Raw genomic sequence first — 23,103 nt, 5'->3', positions numbered from 1 at the left:
TACGTTGAAGACCTACAACGAAAAGTAACTGTTTAATCCTGAATTTCTTTCTCATTGTGAGTAGTTTTAGTGCTGAATGATCAACTCCCCTTTATAATCCACGTTAAAAACATTAGCCTAACTTGCCTTTATGAAAAGAAATCTGTTGGACATGGTGTTAAAATCTAAATAAACAAGACATTACACTTGGAGAATGGTGGATTCTGTCCCTGATAGAAAGTGATCGCTACACAAGACAAATCTGTTTCTTGAGGGATTTCACCGCTCCGTTTTCTCGTTTTATTGCTGTAATCCACATCCGACGTCTTGCGGGATCTTTGGGAATCCTATAAAATGATTCCTCCTTTGCTTGTCCCCAACTATTCTGGCTTCCTGGGGAACAGCTGTCAACCATTTTTGGATGCAAATGGTCGGAGGACAAGTTAGTTAGTTGCTCGCAACTGTCAACAGAATAGTAATGGGAAAAGCGAGCTTTCCTGCCAATATGGCGGCGTTGTGATTGCCGGTGCAGGGTGACGTCAGCTACTGGAGCTCTATGCGACTAAATTATGATACATGAACTTACCATTCACCTCCATCATTTCGGTAAACTTCAGTAAACATATCACAGCTCATTCACTTACTGAAAATGTCCACAGATTACCACAAGATGGGGGTCATTCATGTGGACTTTTCTTGTAAACATGACCCAATGTCGTTGGGTTCTCGCAATGTACCGTGATGAGTCCAGCAACCGGTTTTGTTTACGGTTTCCACGTATGCCTACATTGCTTTTCGGAGCCGGCTGCAGTTTAGCGGTTTGGTTTGGGTCCCGGGGTCAAGAATCACCTTCCTGAAAATGTCAGTTCCGCACCTAAATGGCAAAGAAACATTTGAGGTTTCTAAAAGTAGAACTCTGTGCTGCAGCAGAGCCAGCGGTGCGGTTTCTAAATCCCCAGCGCGCTTCACAAATGGATGAAGCACATAATTCAATAAATAACACTGCTGGCTGACCCGTGCGGTTGCAGCTAGCAGCGGACCACACAGAGGAGAAGCCACTGATGAATTACAGGTACTTAGTGGATTCTCCAGTCTCAGGCCGTCTCAGGCTATGCCACCCTCTTAGCGCTCATGTGTGTGCAGTGGCCCCGTGTGATATTTTTAGATGCGTGACTCACCCTCAACACTACAGCAGCGCTCTGCCTCGGCTGTTAATTACATAAATAGTCCCTTTTTCAGCCACGAGTTTAAGCACAACAATATCTCCAGGTCTCAGGAGGCCGTCTTTGGCAAATCAAAGCCGCATGTCCGCGAGCTCATTGATTCAGTCGTGCGTTTGAATGTAAAATATCTTTATTCGACCTTCTCAAAATGTGTTTCAATAACAGAAATTGTCGTCATGGTGAGTTTGGAATACTATTCACAAATAGGAATTAATTAGACGTTATAATTTTTCAAAATCAAAATCGGCATGTCATCATAATCCAATGAAAAGCAACGAGCCTCCGTCAAGAGTCTGTTCACGTGTGTCCGAGATCAAGCGGCGCCAGAAACGGACTTTTGTACATGTCGGGTCGTCCTCCTCCGGCGAGAGTCAGAACTGAATTGGAGATGTTGAGCCTGACGTGACCGAAACAACAATCGTCATAAGATCATACCAAAAAATACACAGAAAGGAAACCAGAACGGAAAGAAAAAAGAGTCTGTAGTTAACACATAAAACAAAGATCGCATCGGAAATACTTGACAAATATCAGTATATCATTCTTTTGTTATACAAAACCAAAACTGATTGTTTCTTTTTTTTTTTTTTTTCTTTTTTCCATGACAACACATGATAGGTGATGGTAATTTGGCAACATCTGCATTTCAGGAGTTAACAGAAAGTCAACTATTATAATAAACATAAGTCACTGGACATTATTCATCATCATATCGGCCCCCGACCCCGTCCCACCCCCAACATGATGTCTTTATACATGATATTGCATGATAAAAAGATGACCAAATCATTGACATTTACAAAGTCCAGAAACATCTCGTTCGCGGCCGGAGATCGAAAATGACTTTTCATTGACTCTTTTATTAGCTTTTAAATTCTTCTTCTTCTTCTTTTTTTTTTTTTTTTTTTTTTCATCCTGGAATTCAAGACTGAGGTGAATTCAGCTTTTTTTTTTTTTATTATTTATTTATTTATTTTTTTGCACTTGTTCAACTGTAGATATCAAAAGGTTTCCTCGAAGCAAGTTAAATAAATGGGAAAAAAAATTAAGTAAAAAAGCCGTAATTGTTTGTAGTTCCAGTCCTTCGGCTTGAAACTGAATTGACCTCAAATCTGCAGTGAAACCCACCTAGCTCCACGAGCTCAGTCCGAGTATGTAGTCTTCAGTAGAAAAAAAACTACAGTGTCACTACTTGTTTTGCTGGTTCTGCACCACATCTGAATTAAATCAAGAGTTCTTAGAGGCACCTGGAGTGGTACAAATATGTGCTCATCAGGGTTAAGGTATTGTCAGTTCCTTGTTAAGGTATTTTTATTTTTTTTTTTTCAGTTCATTGTCAAGTCCTCAGGAACAGAGTACCCGCAGAGGAGACCGGACCAATGATCACACAGGTAATGATGCTTGGCGACATTTAGGCCTCAGGACTTATTTTTTTCCTCAATTTTCTTTATGTAAATTTGTTGTAAAATGCATCCTGGGCCCGTGAAAGTATTCCCAAATGAGAGAGCGAGAGAGAGATGCACGCTATAGGAGATATTTAAATCCCAAATATATACTGTACTGTGTGAGAGACATGACCGCCTGCTTTAGATACAAAAAGAAATGTACTGATCTTCTCAGATGTTCATGTACTGTACATATCAAAAGCAAAAACAAAAGCCTTGCCATACCAAATGGATGAGGTCTGTTTAAATTTATTTTTTCCTTCAAATGTTTGCACAGTTACTTCAAGATTCACGTAAAAGGAAACTTTTCTTGAACGAGGGCCCAGCAGAGTTGTAGGCCAAGGGACTGTGCAGAGCCTGCAGGGACAGCATCATGAGATTCAGCATAAGGGCTGTTTTTATATTGTCTTAAAGGCCCAGCTTGGAAAACCAGAGTAGTGCTATTCTATTGTAAGCTGCGGGAGCGCCGCGTCATTCAAACGATGACCACGTAGCGAGAGCGTCGGCAAAAAGCGCCGCTCGCGCGTTTGAATTTGCGCGTTGTCCATTTCCACAATGAGCCTTTAATACAGTACTGTGTACACAGCTTCCTGAGAGTTAGCTAGCTACCGTTCTAAAATCACACTGCACGTCTAGCTATCTGCTCATTGTATGTATTATAGCGTAGGGATGCACCGACAACCCGCCCCGGGCCAACCAACTGAGCCAACCTCAAACAGATGTCAGGCCTCTTAGATCAACCTCAACTCACGTGTAACACGTTAACTGAAAAACTGCAGGCGTAATGGCGTTTTCAGACCATTTAAGATATCAACTTGTCCACTAGGGATGTCCCGATCAGGTTTTTTATTTGCCTCTGAACCGATACCGATCATTTAGAATTAAATATCGGATGATCCAAGTCCTAATCCGACCTTAAATAAACAACATTTCCTGTAGCTTCCTAAAGTCTTTCCTTGTCTTCTCCTGGAGTCGACTGGATTCAGTCCAATAAATCTCTTTGTCAAAGTTAATGTAGTGTGGAGAGGGTAGCTGGTACCTACTCCAGAAATGTTCTGGTCATCCAACGCTGCCGTTAACTCCCTAACCCTCTCTGGAAGATTTTCCTCCTTGATGCTGTCTCCAGGAGACTTTTCTCTTCTTTTAAACGTGAACAGTCTTTGTTGTTGTTGTTTCGCTGCAGCCTTTGTCTGAGTGGACTCTGCATATTTAGTTCTTTCTTTTTGGGTGGTACTATTGAATGATGATCTGGAAATATCCACATTGCATAATTTCTGTCTGACTGACTTCCTTTATGAGAGTAAAGTACTTCCACACAGCAGACACGTTTTAGTCACGTGATATTCGTACCTCTTCTTCTACTTCGATTTGTGGCAGCTTTGACGCCAGCCAACAAAGAGGATAAAGACGTTTTTATGCTGCAGGGACGAGGTTTTAGTTTATGGCAGACCTAAAATAAATAACTGCAAAAATTCAGGCTTGGCTGAAGCCCAATACTGGATCAGCCAGATACCCATAGGGACATCCCCATTGTCTGAGTGAGCTGTGTAAGATAAGAGTGCAACATGGATTACAGTTTTCCTTAGGACGTAGCCAAAAATGTAGTTGCTGAGTGATATGGGTTGAACTATTTCACAAGGTTTACAGTATTCTGGTACCTTTCTGTTAAACAGTACAGAGCAGGCCAGTGTCTCACATACACAATTAACTGTGCCGCACAGCTCATTTCATTCCCGTCATGACTTGACCCAGACTTCAGGAGGTTCAGTTACAGTATGTCAGCCTGAAGTGCCGCTCAGAGTCCCACGCGGTGCGCTGGATCGCAGCGGCGTGCTTCGTCTTACGGCACAACGGCTCGTCGCGTTAGCAAAATGCTCTCCTCTAGAGATTCAAAAATACTTTTCTTATCTTCTTTATGTTCTCCTAGATCACTGTGGAGTCGTGTTATGTCCAATAAATAGGGCTGTCAATGTAGTGAGGAGAGGGTAGCTCGTACCTCGGCTCCCAAAAACCTGTACTCTATAAATGAGCTGGTTCAACTCCGTAACCCCCTCGTGAATATTTGTCTCCTTGACCCTAGGGAACGTAGAGGAACATGGACGTGGTTTTCGTTCATGGCAGACCCAGGATAAATAACTACAAAAGATCAGGCTTGGCTGAAGCCGGATACCTGATTGGCCGTGATACCGGTCGGAACATCCCTATGACGTACAGTACATGTCATTTGCCCATGTCCATGAGGATCCACACAGCAAACAGACTGCAGCCAGAAAACTGCATCCATGCTTTGTGCACACACATTGTGTTTTACTGTGTATCTCCTGTCAGATTTTTGTCAAGTGGCTGCACACACTGTTTTCCCTTCAACAAAGCAGCTCTTCTTCGTGCTGTCATCATATTTTCCAGTGAACGTGTGGAACAGCTGCACTGGTTTTAGCGTGTCTAGAAGTTTTGAGATCACATCTGCACCTGCAGCACAGACGGCAAGAATTCACCTTTACTCAGGTCAGGTCTGTCTGTGGGAACATCCTCTGTAACATCACCAACCCATCGCATCAATCTGCTGCCATGCACACCTCTCATTTAAGATGTTTTCTAGCATGTTACCTCATGTTAAACTGCTCCTCCTTTGTCTCTTCTGCAGCTTATATCCCTTATGCTACGTTCACGTGACCATCAACGGAGCAACAAGCTACAATTCATTATCAGTGGAAGTGATATTAAGTGTTAAACCGATGCTCAACACTCGAGTTGGCTTAATCTGTTTTTGGCGCTTCAAACGAATTTTGCCGTGTAGAGGTTCGCACTACGAGGTACAAAACGTGCACCAGTCGCCGTCGAAGTGTTACTCCAGAGCCGCTTGTCGCTGTTAGTCTTTGTGTGTTTGTTGTGCTGATTTTTCAGCAGCAGAAATTCTATGGTGTGAAACTCCTGTCACTCGCGGTAACACCGTTTTGTGAATAAAACACAGCTGAGCAGGTTAGCTTAAACGCTAACGGCCTGGTTGAAACGAGCCGCTCACGTTGTGGAACTTTCACGCGTTGAGCGGAGCAAAAAAAATGAAATATCTTAAAAAATGTTCTTGCATGAGGCCCAACTCTGCAGGAGCACGTGGCATTCACAAAAGAAAAGCAAATGGAGACCTTTTTCTCATAAATAAGATTTACTACCTCAGTTATCAGTCCTCACTGTACTTGAAAGAACAGTGGTCATATGATAAATATGAGCTTGAATGTTGTAATTTTATAAAATGTGACACTGGAAATCTACACTTTCAACACTAATGTGTTAAAAATAAGCATTATGTTAATATAGTTATTTATAAGTATGCCAGATTAGCTACTGACCTTTATTATACACTTTATTGCCAAAAGTATTCACTCATCCATCCAAATAATTGAATTCAGGTGTTCCAATCACTTCCATGGCCACAGGTGTATAAAATCAAGCACCTAGGCATGCAGACTGCTTCTACAAACATTTGTGAAAGAATGGGTTGCTCTCAGGAGCTCAGTGAATTCCAGCGTGGTACTGTGATAGGATGCAGCCTGTGCAACAAGTCCAGTCGTGAAACTAAATATTCCACAGTCAACTGTCAGTGGTATTATGACAAGCGTCTGGGAACGACAGCAACTCAGCCACGAAGTGTCAGGTCACGTAAAATGACAGAGCGGGGTCAGTGGATGCTGGGGCTCATAGTGCGCAGAGGTCGCCAACTTTTTGTCAATCACTACAGACCTCCAAACTTCACGTGGCCTTCAGATTAGCTCAAGAACAGCTCAAGAACATGAGAGCTTCATGGAATGGGTTTCCCTAGCCTTCTCGTCCAACATCGGTGTCTGACCTCACTAATGCCCTTCTGGAAGAACGGTCAAACATTCCCGTAAACACACTCCTAAACCTTGGAGTGGAAAGCCTCCCCAGAAGAGTTGAAGCTGTTATAGCTGCAAAGCGTGGATGGACGTCATATTAAACCCTATGGATTAAGAATGGGATGTCACAGGCAGATGAGTGAATACTTTTGGCAATATAGAGTATGTACTACTGTATGGACTGCATGAGTTTCCTCAAAGTTGGAGATTTAAAAAAAAAAAAAAAGGTCACCATTTTTTTTATTTTTATGAATGCAACATGCGTTCGTATAATACGTGAAATACGTTTAAAACAGCTACTTTTAGGCTTTTTTTTTTTTTTTTATGGGGGTACGGGAGGTGCCTTGGCCAGGGGACTGTAATCTCGAGCTCAGTATTTCAGTATAAAATCCTGCCTAAAATGACAAAATCGGCTGAAAAGTTTTAAATGTCAGGACACCAAACATGAACATATTCTGCTGCCGACTAACACCCTTGTTACGGAGACATTTTGAAGCAATTTAATTGTATTTAGCTGTTTTTTTTTTCTTGTTTGTTTGTGTGTCCACTTCTGCGCGCAGCTTCTACGTAGAGGCATATGAGTGACATCACCTTAAGACAATATGCAGCACTTGGGGGCCGACAGCCGTATTCACACAGTCTTAAGACATCTGTAGAGTAAACTGATCACTGTATGCTGGAACCATAAACTGGAGTAAACTGCACACTGGAGAAGGGGATCGCAAGGTAGCATGAAGGAGGGACAAAAATAAAAAATAGAAAAGAAAAGAACTCTGACTTAATAGCTGCAGTTAAGCTCAGCAATTCAAACTTTACAGTCAGACTGAAGGCTGAAATATTACATTAAGGGGCTTCTTCTGAGGCCGCGTCAAATAATCGTGATCTTACTTTGATTCACGCTGCTCTGTGGGATATCCACCTTTTCACTTCCGCGCCGTCCCACCGAATCAGTCGGGGGAGGGGGGGAATTGTCGTAGAAACACAACGAGTTCACACACAGGTTCAGATGCTCTTCCAGCACGAGGAACACCGATACCAAAGGGTAGAAATACTACACTCGAATGCATTAAGAGTCAAGATGAGGTTTTGTCGTCGGCTGTTTTCGTCAGCGGTAATGTTATTTACATTGTTCCGTATGTACAGTAGAGAATCTCCCAGAGATGTTAGGTTCGGTAAAGCTGCAATGGGGGGGGGGGGGGGGGGGGGGTACTCCTTTTGAAATTCCTCATGTTTGTAAAGTCCTTAGATGAAGAGCCATACGAGTCCCGGGCGGAGCGTTTTTTTTTTTTTTTTTTCTTTTTCTGTTTTGTTTTCTGAAATGCTTAACGATGGACTTGCCGTCTTGTATTGCGGGCCTCGACTCTTTTCGCTCATGTGTGATCTTTTTCTCTGAAGCCGTGGGACGCACACCACACACGAAACTCAAAGTCGGTAAATAGCAAAGTTTGAAAGAAACCACTGTGAAATCATAAACATGGACATTATGGTTCTTCATCTTAAGGATTGAATTTCTCACACAAATCAAGACTTTAAATACAGTAACTCTGTTTTTTTTATCATAAAGGTATTTGTTGAGAAAGTCGAGTGTTAAATGCACTGTACATCCTTGTATAATTTTTTTTTTTTTCAAAATATAGTTTATCCCAGTGTGTTTCATTGTATTTTTTTTTTGTAATCTTACAGTATCCTGTACACTTGGTGTCTGCATTGAGATTGGGCGATATCCTGATCATTGGAGAGAAGAAAGAAGAAGAAGAAGAAAGAAGAAGAGTAGAGGGGGGGTTAGAGAAAGAGAAGAAAAGAGAGAAAAGGAGTTGTCCAGTGCTGTCCTCAGTGAAGACGCTGCACTCCGTACCGTGGCTCTCTTCTGTCCCGCACCTCAATCTGAAGGGAACAAGAAGAGATCGTTCACTGCACTGACCATGAATATACAGCCTCAACAATGAACAATGATGCATGAGTCACGCACGATCAGTTTAACATATTTAAAGCAAAAAAAACACATGGATTACCAGGCAAAGAAGGTTTAATGAAGAGCTGCTACAACATGGAAAGTCAGGATCTGGTGTATTTGTAGCTTAACTCACACTAGAGACAAAGCATCAGGTCCTGGTCTGATTTTTCCTTTTAAAATCTGCATTTTATTCACTTTGCATTTACTGTAAAATATAATAAAACTTCGTCAGACTTTGAGGAAGTCTTGGTTTGTGAGCACAGTGTGGCCAGATTGGGACGTCACGCGCCCATTTGTGTGGTTTCGAATTTTGGTTAATAACGTTAGAGCTTTTTTGTTTTTGAACAGTCTGTATTAAAAATGGATTGCATCATCAGAATATAGAGCTTTTTGATTAAGGTCCAGATTTTGGTTTTAAATTCAAATATTTGGACATAAGTCGGATGGACAAATTGATCCGAAAGGCTGGTCATGTTATTGGCGGTGAGTTGGAGACGTTTGTCTCAGTGAGGGACAGGAGGACACTGGACAAACTGTTCATTCATACCATTTTCAGTCCAGCTGTACATTAACTCACCTTTCTGTAACAGGTAACTCCTTGTTTTTAATGTTAATAGACACTATTGCACCTTACTATCATTCCTGTGTATATAATACATATTCTTCCGTCTCTGTTTCTTGTACATATGTCAATTTGTCCATATTCTGTACATTTTTTGTTTGATTTTATTTTACTAGATCTTACTTATATTTTATTTAATTTAATTTTTCTTCTACTTGTGGTTCTTAAGAGTGTTTTTTTTTTTTTTTTATTATTATTATGTGCAACTAAGCTACTGTGACCAAGCAATTTCCCTTATGGATCAATAAAGTTTATCTAAGTCTAAGTGTGTTGTCTCATTCCATTTTTAACAAACCAAAATACCTTTTTTGTTTTTGTTTTTTTGCACACTGAGTTCTCTCATTTGTGTTGAATGAGTATGAATGGATGGTGGAACTGCAACGTTCCAGTTCCGGTTAATACGGCAGGTCGCTCACGTGTTAATTCATTCTCCAAATCTACCACAAATACAATCCATAAAGCAAAAATTCACTTACCCTTGACACAGCAAAATCTGCAAGGACAGAAGAGAACAGAGGTGTTGGCAATATACACAGAGAGGCCGGAAATAATAAAAGTGCATATTAGTGCAAAAACCTCAACGTGCTTATGTAAGTGTGAGTTAAGCATTTAGGTCGTCACTGCTGCTGAAACAACGTGGCCTTCATTGGCTTCCTACACAAGTCAAGTTAAAGTCAAAGCTTTGTTGTCAATTCCGACAACATGATGTGTAACACATTCACAGGGTTGACATTTCTTTCCTCCAAGGCCTATGATGCAGCAACTTAAACGTAAAATGTACAAATATGAGATTAAAAAAGAGAAGAAGAAATTTGAGATTCGAGTCCCAACTTCAATTTTTATTTATTTATTTTTTTGTTCATTTATTTAAATCAACCCAGAGCTTTGTGATGCACCAATGTGAAAATGAGCTTAGATGTATTTTAATTTGTGTCTTATATAAAAAGTTGTGGTTTTAGCTGATATTGTTTTAGCAGGATAACCATTGGATGAAATAAAAAAAAAAAACATTTCCTCTACCAAACGTTTTCCATGTATGACAAACACCTTATTAATCCTTCCTATGGATATATTTTATTTTAATCTTATTTTTATTTTATCTTTCTTTTTACTTGTGGTTCTCAAGAGTATTTTATTTTTTTTATTTTTATTTATTATGTGCAACTGAGCTACTGTGACCGAGCAGTTTCCCTTGTGGATGAATAAAGTCTGTCTAAGTGTAATTCATAATAAATCACAGGTTAAGATTCAGAACTCACTTATGTATACACACTGCCTGGCCAAAACAAAAGTTCCCACACTCTAATATTTCGTTGGACCTCCTTTAGCTTTGATTACAGCACACATTCTCTGTGGCATTGTTTCCATAAACTTCTCCAATGTCACCAGATTTATTTCCATCCAGTGTTGCATTCATTTCTCACCAAGATCTTGTATTGATGATGGGAGAGTCTGACCACTGCACAAAGCCTTCTCCAGCACATCTCAAAGATTCTCAATGGGGTTAAGGTCTGGACTCTGAGGTGGACAATCCATGTGTGAAAATGATGTCTCATGCTCCCTGAACCACTCTTTCACAATCTGAGCCCCATGAATCCTGACATTGTCATCTTGGAATATGATCCATTGATGGAATAACCTGGTCATTCAGTATATTCAGGTAGTCAGCTGACCTCATTCTTTGGACACATAATGTTGCTGAACCTAGAACTGAGCAACTGGAGCAACCCCAGATCATAGCACTGCCCCCACAGGCTTGTACAGTAGACGCTAGGCATGATGGGTGCATCACTTCATCTGCCTCTCTTCTTACCCTGATGCTTCTCCACTATCCTTCCAGTTTCTAATAAGGCGTTGGACAGTTCTTAACCCAGTTTTAGTAGTTTCTACAATCTCCTTGGATGTTTTCTCTGCTTGATGCATGCCAATGATTTGACCCTTCTCAAACAGACTAACATCTTTTCCACGACCACAGGATGTGTCTTTAGACATGGTTGTTTAAGAAATGAGAAGCTACTCATTGCATCAGTTGGGGTTAAATAACTTGATGCCAGCTGAAAGATAATCACCCATGCAGTAATTATCCAATAGGAGGCTCCTACCTATTAGATTAGTTAAAGCCAGGTGGAGACTTTTTTTCTTGGCCAGGCAGTGGATATGAATAGACACCCCAGTATATCTTGTACTGATGCAGTCTCTCTCCTTTCAGTTCAGTTTTTTGCTGATCGTGTGGAAAACCAAGGGATTCATCTCCGATCCACAGGTCAAGCTACAGAAAGGGACGTGGAACATGTAAAAAAAAAAAAGCAAAAAAAGAAACCCCACGCTGCTGATGAAGCATTAGAAGCGTAAAATGTGTAAAAATCACTGACTCCGTCGGTGAGGTTAATCAGATAAGAACAGAAAGACACGCCCACGCTCTGGAATATCTCCAGTTACCATGGAAACCATCATGGAGATAGACTGTCGGAGAACCGAGACATCTTATGTCACTATTCTCTCTCTTTATCTCCCGGTCTCTTCCTCCTCTCACTCCTCCTCCTCCTTCTCCTTGCTTTACTCTATCGTTCTCTCTATCTGTCGGTACATCTCTCCGTCTACTATGCCATAGATCTTTTCCTCTCTGCCTCCTTCACCGTCGCTCCTTTCCTTCTGCTGTTGTGCTCGTGGAGTCGGATCAAACGCACGATCCTTACGTAAGAAGATTTTTTAGAATGTCTTCTACTCTTGCCCCTCCGCCGCCTTCTCCTGCCGTTCCCTTTCCTCCTCTTCCTCCCGTTTCATGCAGCTGAAACAATGCGATTCAACTGTCCTGATGCAACAACATGCAAACTGTCAGAAATACTCTGGAGGACGCTCTCCCACTCTTGAATTCAGCACTCAAAGCAATTTGTGTGGAGAGGCTGAGGTCACGCTGAAACCTGTTTCATTTTTCAGCTGGGCAGATCCTGCTTACGTTAATAGATCTGAAGAAAAAAAAAGAACGAGGGATGGAGGACGATGCGCCTGACTAACACAACTTTACCGTTAATATTTTACTAGAAACTAATTTTCTCTTGTTTCTCTTGTCTCCGTCTTCTTGTTTTGCAGAAATATTCTACAAATAGCAATAAACAATATAGTTAAAAATCTGTTGTCAACCCTTCCTGCTGACTAATTGGGTATTATATCTGGAGTCTTTCAAATTATATATTTATATGCGTATGATTAAAGTAAAATTAAATTAAAGAAAAAGTATTTAATTAATGAAAAATACGAAAAAAATATTTAATTTTTTGTATTTTATTACTAAATATACATTTGAACAAAATATATTTGTTTGTTTTTTGTATTTTTTTAAACTTTTTTTATTAATTATTATTATTTTTTTAATGCATCTTTTGCCACTGTGCATAAAAATGTATGAAATTTTGTTTTGTACAGAGATACTGTATGTTCAGCAGTTTTGTAGTTCTTATGTAGTTCTATTTGTCAAATAAAAAAATAAAACAAGTAGTTGAATTGTATATTTATACTGTTTGCTTTACAGTTCTACTTCATAAAAACTGAAAGAAAGCTTAAGTTAATGTGGAATATTTGTGCACGTCATGGAATACTACACATCAGGCACGTCATGCGTTTTAAGCTATTTGTGTCTATTATTCCCAAAAAGTTTCCCAGTATTTCTTCGCTCACCTTTGTTGTCTGTCTGGAGATCGTCCAGATAGAAGTCCGTCTGCCGGTTTCCCAGGACGAAGGCCAGGAAGGAGAGGATGAGGGCGTCCAGGATGCCCATGATGGCCAGCATGTACGCCCAACGTACGGAGCAGTCGCCCAGGGAGTATTTCCCCGCGTGCTCTCCGCACATGTCCCGGATCACCTCGGCATCCCATCCGTCGGGGAAGATCATGCAACCCAGCACCAGGCACACTCCTGGGGGAGGACGTAGAGGAGGGGGAGGGAGTTAGAGGGGTTAAGGTAAGAATTTGCTTTGGGTTGGCATGTAACAGCAGTCCTTACTTCCTCTAGACTCACTAGACTCATTGGTTAATACCGCGCTCTGCTCTACCTCCACCCGTTACAAAGATGTCAGATTGCACATTGCCCTTATTTGTTATTTCCCCCAGCGCTTGTCAAGGGCAACTGTCAATCATCATGATGTCACGTCCTGTTTCTATAACCTCAAATAATTAAAACCAATCTTCTCAGGCACTTGAACGTTTATCAACTTTATATGAACTAACTAAAGAAAATATTTGACGTGTACTTCCCATCCACATGGAGGGGGCGGAGCTTATGACCTATACTGAAGGCAGCCACTAGAGGGAGCTCCACATGCTTTGGCTTCACCTTTGAGGAGCAGTCATGGCGTCCACTTTTTATACAGTCTACAACCGATAAAGAGAGAAAATAACAATGCACGCAGTTGGATAGTCCTTTAACCAATCAATTACTCTTCTGTCTATTACCTCATCAAGCCCCGCCCAAATGACTGGCAGATCTTTGCCGGAGCATAATCCATTCCCAACGGAGTCACCCCAAACCAACTTTCTGCCGCCACTAAAATGTTGAGGACGGGCTGGCAACCGTCCAGCCACTGGATCCTGATCCAGACATACAAGGTCGACATTTCATCAATATTAAAACCCTTTAAAAACGGATCTGTCACACATTGGATTAAGCAACGACAACCACACGTGTAGCTTTCAGTTGTGGTTCAGTAGAAACCCTGATCATGTGAAGGCAGTCTAGAGTCAAGAGAGTGAAGAGGGGTAAGTGTGGTGAGACAGTGGAAAGATGGACGACATGACCTGTGAACATTATTCACCTCGAGACACTTGAGAGATGGATTAAAAACACACAGATCACGCCCACACACACCTGCATGCACGACAAAACAAGGAAAGAGTGTATGCAGCACACAAGCGCAGTACAAAGCCCTCCACGGAAATGCATACATGCAACTTTCAACGCTGCAACAGAAACGGTAATCTATACGTTACACCTCCGCTCATTCATCAAAGTGAGCATCGCTGGGGAGCTGATTGTGCCGTATTCCTCGCTCACCAGCTCTGTTTAAACAGCAGTCAGCCCGTGGCCTGAGGGGCTGTAAGTAAAGCAGTGGGATCCACTGGGAGACGGGGAACGTACATGGCAGACGCCACATTGGATCTTCGTCGCGGCCCAGACGCGTCTTTTCCACGGGCAACGTCGCTCGTGATACACATGAGAAGTCAGACAGATTTGGCCGAGTCCGTGATTATTACGCTTCAGTCCAATAAATGTTCAAGAGATTTAACGTCTGGAGCTCAATTGGTGTGCAATTGTGAATATTTTAAGGGCTGTGTGTGTGTGTGTGTGTTGTAGGATGTTGGGCAGCATTCAAACACAGCGGCTGGTGTGTGGAATGAGGAATAGAGGAGCACAAAGATCATTGGCTGGAATGTAAAGTAGAGGATAACAGGATTGGGCTTTCAGTTAAATTTGCTGATTTGCTGCTCGACCTACATGAGTCTTTTATTTCATTATTTATTTTTTTTTTGGTTGGCATCAAAAATTCAAAGGTCAGCAGTAACTTCAGACATCCTTTTATTATTCACATCACTCCGGAGTCATCGTTTGCTTTCCAAACAGATAATTAGAAGATTCCCTTTAGATACACTGCGCCGTTTTTTATTTTTTTATTTTATTCAAGCGTATCTGCGTATAAATAAATTGTATTGTTATTATTAGATTATGCATTTAATTAAATTAAAAGCATGAAGGATGTTGGGAGATACAGAAGAATTCCTCCGTTTGTCGCTAAACCTCTGAGGGGGTTTACTTTTATGTGTGTTTGATTGACAGCTGAGCCAGCAGGTACGCTATATAACGTTAAATTTAATCTTGCAATCTGAGGACGAGCAGCATTTTCTCAGATAATTACCGATGTGTTTGCGACGCACTTTTCTTTGCATGTCGTTTGGTTCAAGGTGCAGCGCGCTGGGACGTTTGAATATTTAGAGTCTGAGCCTTTAAATGTAATGAAATTCAAAAGTGACACCTAATTAAGGATGCAGATGCTTTGAGTGACAGGCGGGTGCCCTTGCAGGTTGGAAGCTATCTGGCTTGGCTTTAACGCTAAGATCTGCAGAAATGTCAAGGAGGATGCAGTCAGCCAGGATCAAGGAACAGACTTTAGCTTGTTACATACTCCGCGAGAAGAGAAATTTGTTCTTGCTTCTCGCTCCTGGGGCAGCGAGAACAAGAAATAAGTTCGTTTTGGTCAGGCAATTTACATTTCATGAGAAACTCAGGTGCCAAACTACAGGAAAGTCCACATAGAGCCTTTGCACTTCAGTATACGCCACATTGTGGGAGATGCACATTTCTTATTATTTTTGGATATCGGACAGTCGTTTTGACAACCGTGTCCGTCGGATCACGCCGTTCATTCATCATGCACCCACAATCAGTATGCCGACCTCTACCCAGGTGAGATTAGCGGTCACGCTGCAAATATTAGCATCTGGGAGCTAACAGAGTGGCCGCTAGCATTTCCAGTTTTCCGCATTAACGATGCCCACTTCCAATTTTTGAGGAAGGATCAAGTAGCAGACTTTAACTTGTTACATACCCCACAAGAAGAGAAATTTGTTCTTGATTCTCATTCCTAGGGCTGGAAGAACAAGAAATAAGTTCGTTTTGGTCAGTCAATTTACACTTCATGAGAAACTCAGGTGCCAAACTACAGGTAAGTCCTCATAGAGCCCTCCCACTGCAGCATATGTCACACGCACTAAGCATTGTGGGAGATACGAGATGCACGTTTCTTATTATTTTCGGATGTCGGCCAGTCGTTTTGACAACCGTGTACGTCGGATCACGCCGTTCATTCATCATGCACCCACAAACAGTATGCCCATCTCTACCCAGGTGAGATTAGCGGTCATGCTGCAAATATTAGCATCTGTGAGCTAACAGAATGGCCGCTAGCATTTCCAGTTTTCCGCATTAGCCACGCCCACTTCCAATTTCTGACCAATCACGGAATAGTTACCGGACACCACATAAGAAAAAAGTTCTGCCTGGCTGATGTGTTGAGAACAGCGTGAGGAGCAAGAACAAACTTCTCGTTCCTCGAGGAGACTTTAAGGCGTGTGGAAGCTAACAGTGAGAGCTACAACACATTTTCAGTGGAAGCCGGTGATATGAAGCAACCAACTGACATGAGCGAGACGCTCAACCTCGAAAGTTGGCTTCAACTTTTTTTTGTCACTTATCTGACACGGTGAAGCGTCAACCAACCTACATACAGAACAATCAATGTCCGTTCCAAACCCCAAATATTAATACATTTCAGCATACCTGCAAGAGAACCGCAAGGGAATGTTGTGCTTGTACTGTAGCCTCTTAGTTACGTTGGTTGAACCTTGTCACTTTAGTGAGTCCCTCTGAAGACCCCGTTTCTCACGCGCCGGCCATTCATCATAAGAAAATGGTGGGTGGTGAACTTGTAGCAGCAGAGGGTGGGAGGATATGAGATTAGTCACCACCTCTCCGTGTTAACATGCAAACACGAGGAGCCTTATTTTAATCTAAGATGTACACTGTTTCAAAACGCGGTCGCTCCTCTGACAAAGTAATTGCAGGCGTAATGAGAGAATGTAATGAGAAAGAATATAATGACGATAATACTGTAAAGTAATGAGAGAATAGAAGAGCAAAGGATGTAACCGTCATGGGAAATCAGCACGTTATTAGCTTCTTTTATGACCTTTATGCAAGATATTAACATGGACGAGAGCTGATAAAATCATTAACTGAGTAATGAGCGTCAGGTAACATGTTTTATGGATTTTTGATGGATGTTTTCCCATCTGGCGCGAAACTCGTGCCAAGTTATTGAGTGTGGGCTTTTGAAAACATGACTGCGGAGCCACTCGAACCGTCCTGAACTCATTAACCCGCCATTTTCCTTTGGAGGAAATGTTATTATGTCTTATTTGTTTGAAACGGTGTACAGCACAATTTTCCTCCAGCTTCGTTCTCTTCGCTCAAGACGTTAGTTTGTTTATTACAAAACTGAAGCAACCAAGTTCTCAGATTGTAGAAGAATTAAAGTTAAAATGGGTCTAGTGGGACATTGAGCATTCAGACATGACTCTAACTCATAGATTGGTCAAACAACTCGATTGTAAACCTAAATGTTTCACGATGGTGTTAGCAGTCTATAATTTACTGGAAAGAGACGGAAAATGTTTACCTCTTGGGGGTGTATACTTTGTAGCTGAAGACAGAGGAGACTGTAGCATCAAAACGTCTTCTTCTGTTTTAATGACGGTTGGCTAGCACCAGAGCGGCCAAAATTAAAAGAAGAAGAAGAAGAAGAACCAAAATCACGTGATAAAACATGTCTGCTGTGTGGAAGAACTTTACTCTTGAAACAAATTCGTAAATTGTGCAATGTGGATGTTTGGCTAGGCAGTAGTAGGAGATCTTCACTCAATACTACCAACTTGATTCGTCACTGACACAAAAATCCTAAAGCGGAATAAACGGAGTCCACTCAGGCAAAGTCTGCACACCAGAAACAACAACAACACTGAACACTGCGTTTAAAAGAAAAGTTTTCTTGAGACAGTTTCAAGGTGAAAATTATTAAAGGAAGAGAGGTTTATGGAGTTCTACAAGCCACCCTCTGAACACCACATGTCATACAGCTCTACTGGAACTGTACAACCAGGTGCTTGGGTTAACTTTGACAGCTCTGTTTATTGAAGGACTTAGTTCAGTCCAACGGTGCACATATTACTACACTTCAGCTTCTGGACACAAAACCTTTTCTCCTTGAATACTACTGAGAAAAAGTTGAAAAAAAAAAGTCTATCAAGAAAAAGCACAGGAAACACCAGGGGTCATACGGCAGGACAAATCCGGCCCGTTAGAGGGACCAGACTTTTCAAAACACGAAAATCAAATCTTTGAAGACATTAACTGCAGTTTTTCAAATAAAACTGTCTGCTATTCATACTTTTTGGCCACTAGGGGTCGCGCTATTTAAGTAAAAGTTGTGGACGTAACACAACACTGAGGCCCGAAAGTTGTGCTTTTCCTTCTTAAGAAATTTCAGGTTCTGGATCAGGTTCAATAAACTGGGACATAGACGCTGTAACCTACTATTCATACTTGTGCGCTCGTCAGTCAGGCTCGCTCTGTAAAAACAATGGCAAATGAGACTTTCGCAGAAATTTCGCCGAAGACGAGGCATGCAAATACGGTGTGTAGTTACCTCCCCTCCCAGTCCGTGTCATCGAATTGACACAGATGCCTAAACCGCCTATTTGACACCCCCGATCTAGCAGAATACAAGGTATGAATCTGCAGTGGAGGACATTTGGTTTATATTGGATCGAAACAAGACTCGGATCAGTTGGTACTCAACATTCGAAGATCGGGATCGGAATGGGGGATAAAAAACTCATGATCAGGAAGTCCTACCTGACTCAATGATGGATCATCAAGTCAGTGACGCGTTGTGGAAGTGTGGGAAGTCTACGCTATTCACTGAAGAGCCTTCAGAAGAAGTTTAAAGACTCAAAGCCACCAATCATGCAGTTTGGTATTTGTTTCTAAGCAACTGTGTCTCCGGTGCAAATGCAATTCAGAAATCGATGATGATGATGACGAAAGTAATTAATTCAGACTGTCAGTTGGTGGTTAGTCAGTACATGCACTCTCTTCCATCTGCCTTTCTCCTACATCTTCAGCTGGAGCATTTAAGTGGGCACTGGCAGGCTAAAAATAACCCCCCACCTTCCCGCAACCCAAGAAAAGCCCTTTGAAGTTGCTGGGGTTTTTCCTCTCTTCCTTCCTCCCCCCCACTCCTCCCCCCCTCCACTCTCTCAAGACACCGCATTCTTAACTTGAAGGTGAGGGAGGAGGAGGGGGCTTCAAAGGCGGCAAGCGGAGGGATCGAACGGTGGAGGAGGAGGATGGGAAAGGGAACGAGGAGCGACGGACAGAGCTGAAGAAAACGAGACAAATGGAGGACAGCGAGACTGTTACGGCTCCTACGTTTCTTCTTTTTCTTCTTCTTCTGTTTTGTTTTACCTCGCCTCAGTTCACCACTTCCTGTCGTTTCTCCTCAGCCCTTCGTTCAGAGCCTGTCAGGTGTCACATGGCATCAAAGCAGGTCCAAGCCGATGACAAAGCTCGGCCTTGATGGGTTTGTCATCCGACTAGTTAAAATGACTGTGAATCAATTTATTTATAGCACCCTCGAGGTATTTATAGACTTGTTACATAAGGATTTTGTCAGACTGTCTACACGTCTACACAGATTCTTCTTTTCAAACAGCCAAACAGACAAACAGCCAAAAAAGACGATTATGTAAGAGCTCTAAAAATACCATCATTACCATATATAAGCGGGCGTGTTAAGTGTTTTTGATGGGAGCGACTCCAAGCTCCACACTATTCCCCCTGAGCAGCTTGACTGTGGTAGCTCTATAGACAGCCGTGACGCTATCCAGCAGCCTACAAGGTATTTTTGTCTGATGGGATGGTCAGTGTGTCAGAGTAGATGGTTGTGGAGGCATAAATGACTGATGTAACACATGACAGATTGCACGTCAGTCCCAGACATGGTTTGGCGTCATTCACCGACTATGGAGTGTCTTCAGGAAGGAGGTGCACAGCACTGACCATCGGACACAAGCAATGTAAACTGAAGTGGAAAAGCCTTGAAAAATAAAAATAAAATAGTTGTGGACCTGCCCAAAGGCCAGTATGAAGGGGCATACACACAGGAAGTGACAACCATGGGATGTGCCGACAAGAGATTGTGGAGTGTTAAGAAAATTCAGTGAGTTGTAGCGGTGAAATGGTACCGTACAAGATTTTAGTAAAAACTAATTTAGGGGTGCATGACCTAGGCAATAATCAGTAGAAGTGACTGATACAGTTTCTAAAATGTTTAACAGAAGGAAACAATGGTGGGAACTTTGGTTCCTACCACCAAATTCACCACACTGACATTGTGCTCATTGAGTTAATGGAGCGCTGTCTATATTGTTTACAAGAGGAACTAACTCTGTCCATACACTAGGGGTTGAACAGACTAGTTGACGGGTCAGTTTGACGATTTCTCTCCTGTGCCATGATGCTTTAAGCATCACGTTGACTAGTCACCAATAACAACATGGACGCCTCCTAGAAGACAGGTGAGGAGCCCAGCGGGCAGCAAACTAGCGAAAAAATACTTCACTAAAGATGAAGCCCGCTGCAATGCATCTGAAAAGGCATCCGCTAACGCTAGCAGAGGAATGGTCCAAATCCTCTGGACAGCAGTCAGTTAACAACTTAACCAAACGTCTTGTGGTAACGGAGAGAAGGAGGCTGCACATCAACTGTTTGATAAAGTTATTAGACCTTTAGCTGCAGGACACGGTGAAGGATTCAGAGAAATAACCCGGCTACACTATACTCTAACAACACGCTGTTAAATGCTATTGATGGTGCTGAGGTGCAGCTTGTTTTTATACAGGTTATACATACACTATATTACCAAAAGTATTCGCTCACCTGCCTTTACTCATTCTATGAACTGAAGTGCCATCCCATTCCTAACTCATAGAATTCAATATGATGTCGGTCCACCTTTTGCAGCTATTACAGCTTCAACTCTTCTGGGAAGACTGTCCACAAGGTTGAGGAGAGTGTTTATAGGAATTTTTGACCATTCTTCCAAAAGCGCATTGGTGAGGTCACACACTGATGTTGGTCGAGAAGGCCTGGCTCTCAGTCTCCGCTCTAATTCATCCCAAAGGTGTTCTATCGGGTTCAGGTCAGGACTCTGTGCAGGCCAGTCAAGTTCATCCACACCAGACTCTGTCATCCACGTCTTTATGGACCTTGCTTTGTGCACTGGTGCACAGTCATGTTGGAAGAGGAAGGGGCCCGCTCCAAACTGTTCCCACAAGGTTGGGAGCATGGAATTGTCCAAAATGTTTTGGTATCCTGAAGCATTCAATGTTCCTTTCACTGGAACTAAGGGGCCAAGCCCAGCTCCTGAAAAACAACCCCATACCATAATTCCTCCTCCACCAAATTTCACAGTTGGCACAATGCAATCTGAAATGTACCGTTCTCCTGGCAACCTCCAAACCCAGACTCGTCCATCAGATTGCCAGATGGTAAAGCGTGATTCATCACTCCAGAGAACGCGTCTCCACTGCTCTAGAGGCCAGTGGCGGCGTGCTTTACACCATTGCATCCGACGCCTTGCATTGCACTTGGTGATGTGTGGCTTGGCTGCAGCTGCTCGGCCATGGAAACCCATTCCATGAAGCTCTCTGCGTACTGTACTTGGGCTAATCTGAAGGTCACATGAAGTTTGTAGCTCTGTAGCAATTGACTGTGCAGAAAGTCGGCGACCTCTTTGCACTATGCGCTTCAGCATCCGCTGACCCCTCTCCGTCACTTTACGTGGCCTACCACTTCGTGGCTGAGTTGCTGTTTTTCCCAAACGCTTCCATTTTGTTATAATAGAGCTGACAGTTGACTGTGGAATATTTAGGAGCGAGGAAATTTCACGACTGGATTTGTTGCACAAGTGGCATCCTATGACAGTTCCACGCTGGAATTCACTGAGCTCCTGAGAGCGGCCCATTCTTTCACAAATGTCTTGTTTCACAGTCTGCATGCCTGAGTGCTTGAATTTATACACCTGGGGCCAGGCCAAGTGATTAGAACACCTGATTCTGATCATTTGAATGGGTGAGCGAATACTTTTGGTAATATAGTGTATCTGCAATAAACGGTATGCAGTGCTGTGTACAAACCCTACACAAGCATCAGTTGAAACATGCCCCACAATAAAATCCAAGTGCCGTGGAACTAGACTCATACTACCAGCTACCAAGCTACTAGGGACCAACTTTCATCTAGCAAGCAATGGGCAACAAGCAAATCGCTTACAAGCTGATGGGCCTTGAGAGCTCTACTCTTTAACTTATCTTTAAAGATTATTATTATTTTTTTTTCATCAAAGTGCAAATACTTTTTCTCTAAATAAAATAAAATTATATTAGCTTGAAAATTAAAAAATGGCAGAGGCTATGGTGTAGTGTAACAGTAGCACCTATGGTATATATCTGAGGCTGCCCTCTTAAATTACTTAGTTTGTATGTCGTATGTCTTACATTCAAATGATGAAGACTTGTTGTGCCCGTTGTAATCATGACTTGTCAATTGGCAGCAAAGGAAGAAGTCGAGGAATTTTTTTAATAGCCGAAGGCACAATAGTAATAACAGCCCAAACCCTAATCTTTGCCCAAGTCTAACCAAGGTGTGTCTCTGCCCAAATGTAAGTGGACCTTAACCCTGGCGTTGTCCCATAATTAATATAGGAGTGGTTTGTTATGGTTTTGGAAGGCACATTGATATTGGTATCAATCAAAAATGCTTACAATGCTGATATTCTTCAAATGAACATAATCTACAGAACTAGTGTTGAGCCTTCAGGAGTAAAACTTGGCCTCCTTCTCTCTTGCAGACCGAAAGCCGGGGCAGAGCAGCCGCTTGGAAAGGTGTGAACATGACTGCATTAAGAGATCACCATGTCCTGTCCGTAATGTAATAAAGCTGTCTGAGGTCCGCCCTTCCCTCTGCCACCGTGTCTAGACCTTGGCCTGCTGTCCTCCATCTATCTAATGGACGGCCTCTTCGCTGATATACAGAGTTTTTATTGGGGTTGAGATCAAGCTTGCTGTGTGTGTGTGTGTGTGTGTGTGTGTGTGTTGAGGGGGGAGGGGGCACTTTACAAGATGCTGCTGCTGCTGCCAGGGTTCACTGGCCCTCTTGGCAATGATTTTTCCCTCTTTCATTATGTCTCTAAAATTTTTCAATGCTTCTCCAAACTAACTTTTCCATTTGATATATTTGCCATGTATATATCATTTTTGTAAGACGTAAGCCGAGCTTCTGTTTTTTTGCAGCTTGCATTACATAAAAATGTGCATATTTTAGGAAACTGTCACCTTGTCTA

The 23,103-nt window shown here is 42.2% G+C and overlaps 1 protein-coding gene across 1 annotated transcript in view; it reads right to left on the bottom strand.

The window, feature by feature from the left end:
- Positions 1-217: 217 nt before the first annotated feature.
- LOC311494652 (LHFPL tetraspan subfamily member 4 protein-like) overlaps positions 218-23,103 on the bottom strand; it is a gene marked incomplete at its 5' end in the record, with an annotated part of 32,943 nt that continues 10,057 nt past the window's right edge. Inside the window, 4 exons of the mRNA XM_084553808.1 lie at positions 218-1,599; positions 8,375-8,403; positions 9,572-9,588; positions 12,771-13,007. Coding sequence (XP_084409934.1) covers positions 1,500-1,599; positions 8,375-8,403; positions 9,572-9,588; positions 12,771-13,007 — 383 coding nt within the window. The 3' untranslated portion in view covers positions 218-1,499. The remainder of the gene's footprint in view (positions 1,600-8,374; positions 8,404-9,571; positions 9,589-12,770; positions 13,008-23,103) is intronic.

The sequence above is a fragment of the Chelon labrosus genome (genome assembly GCF_963514085.1).
Source record: "Chelon labrosus genome assembly, chromosome: 10".
NCBI lineage: Eukaryota > Metazoa > Chordata > Actinopteri > Mugiliformes > Mugilidae > Chelon > Chelon labrosus.
Note: the sequence above shows the minus strand (reverse complement) of the source record. Positions and strands in the feature narration are given on the sequence as shown.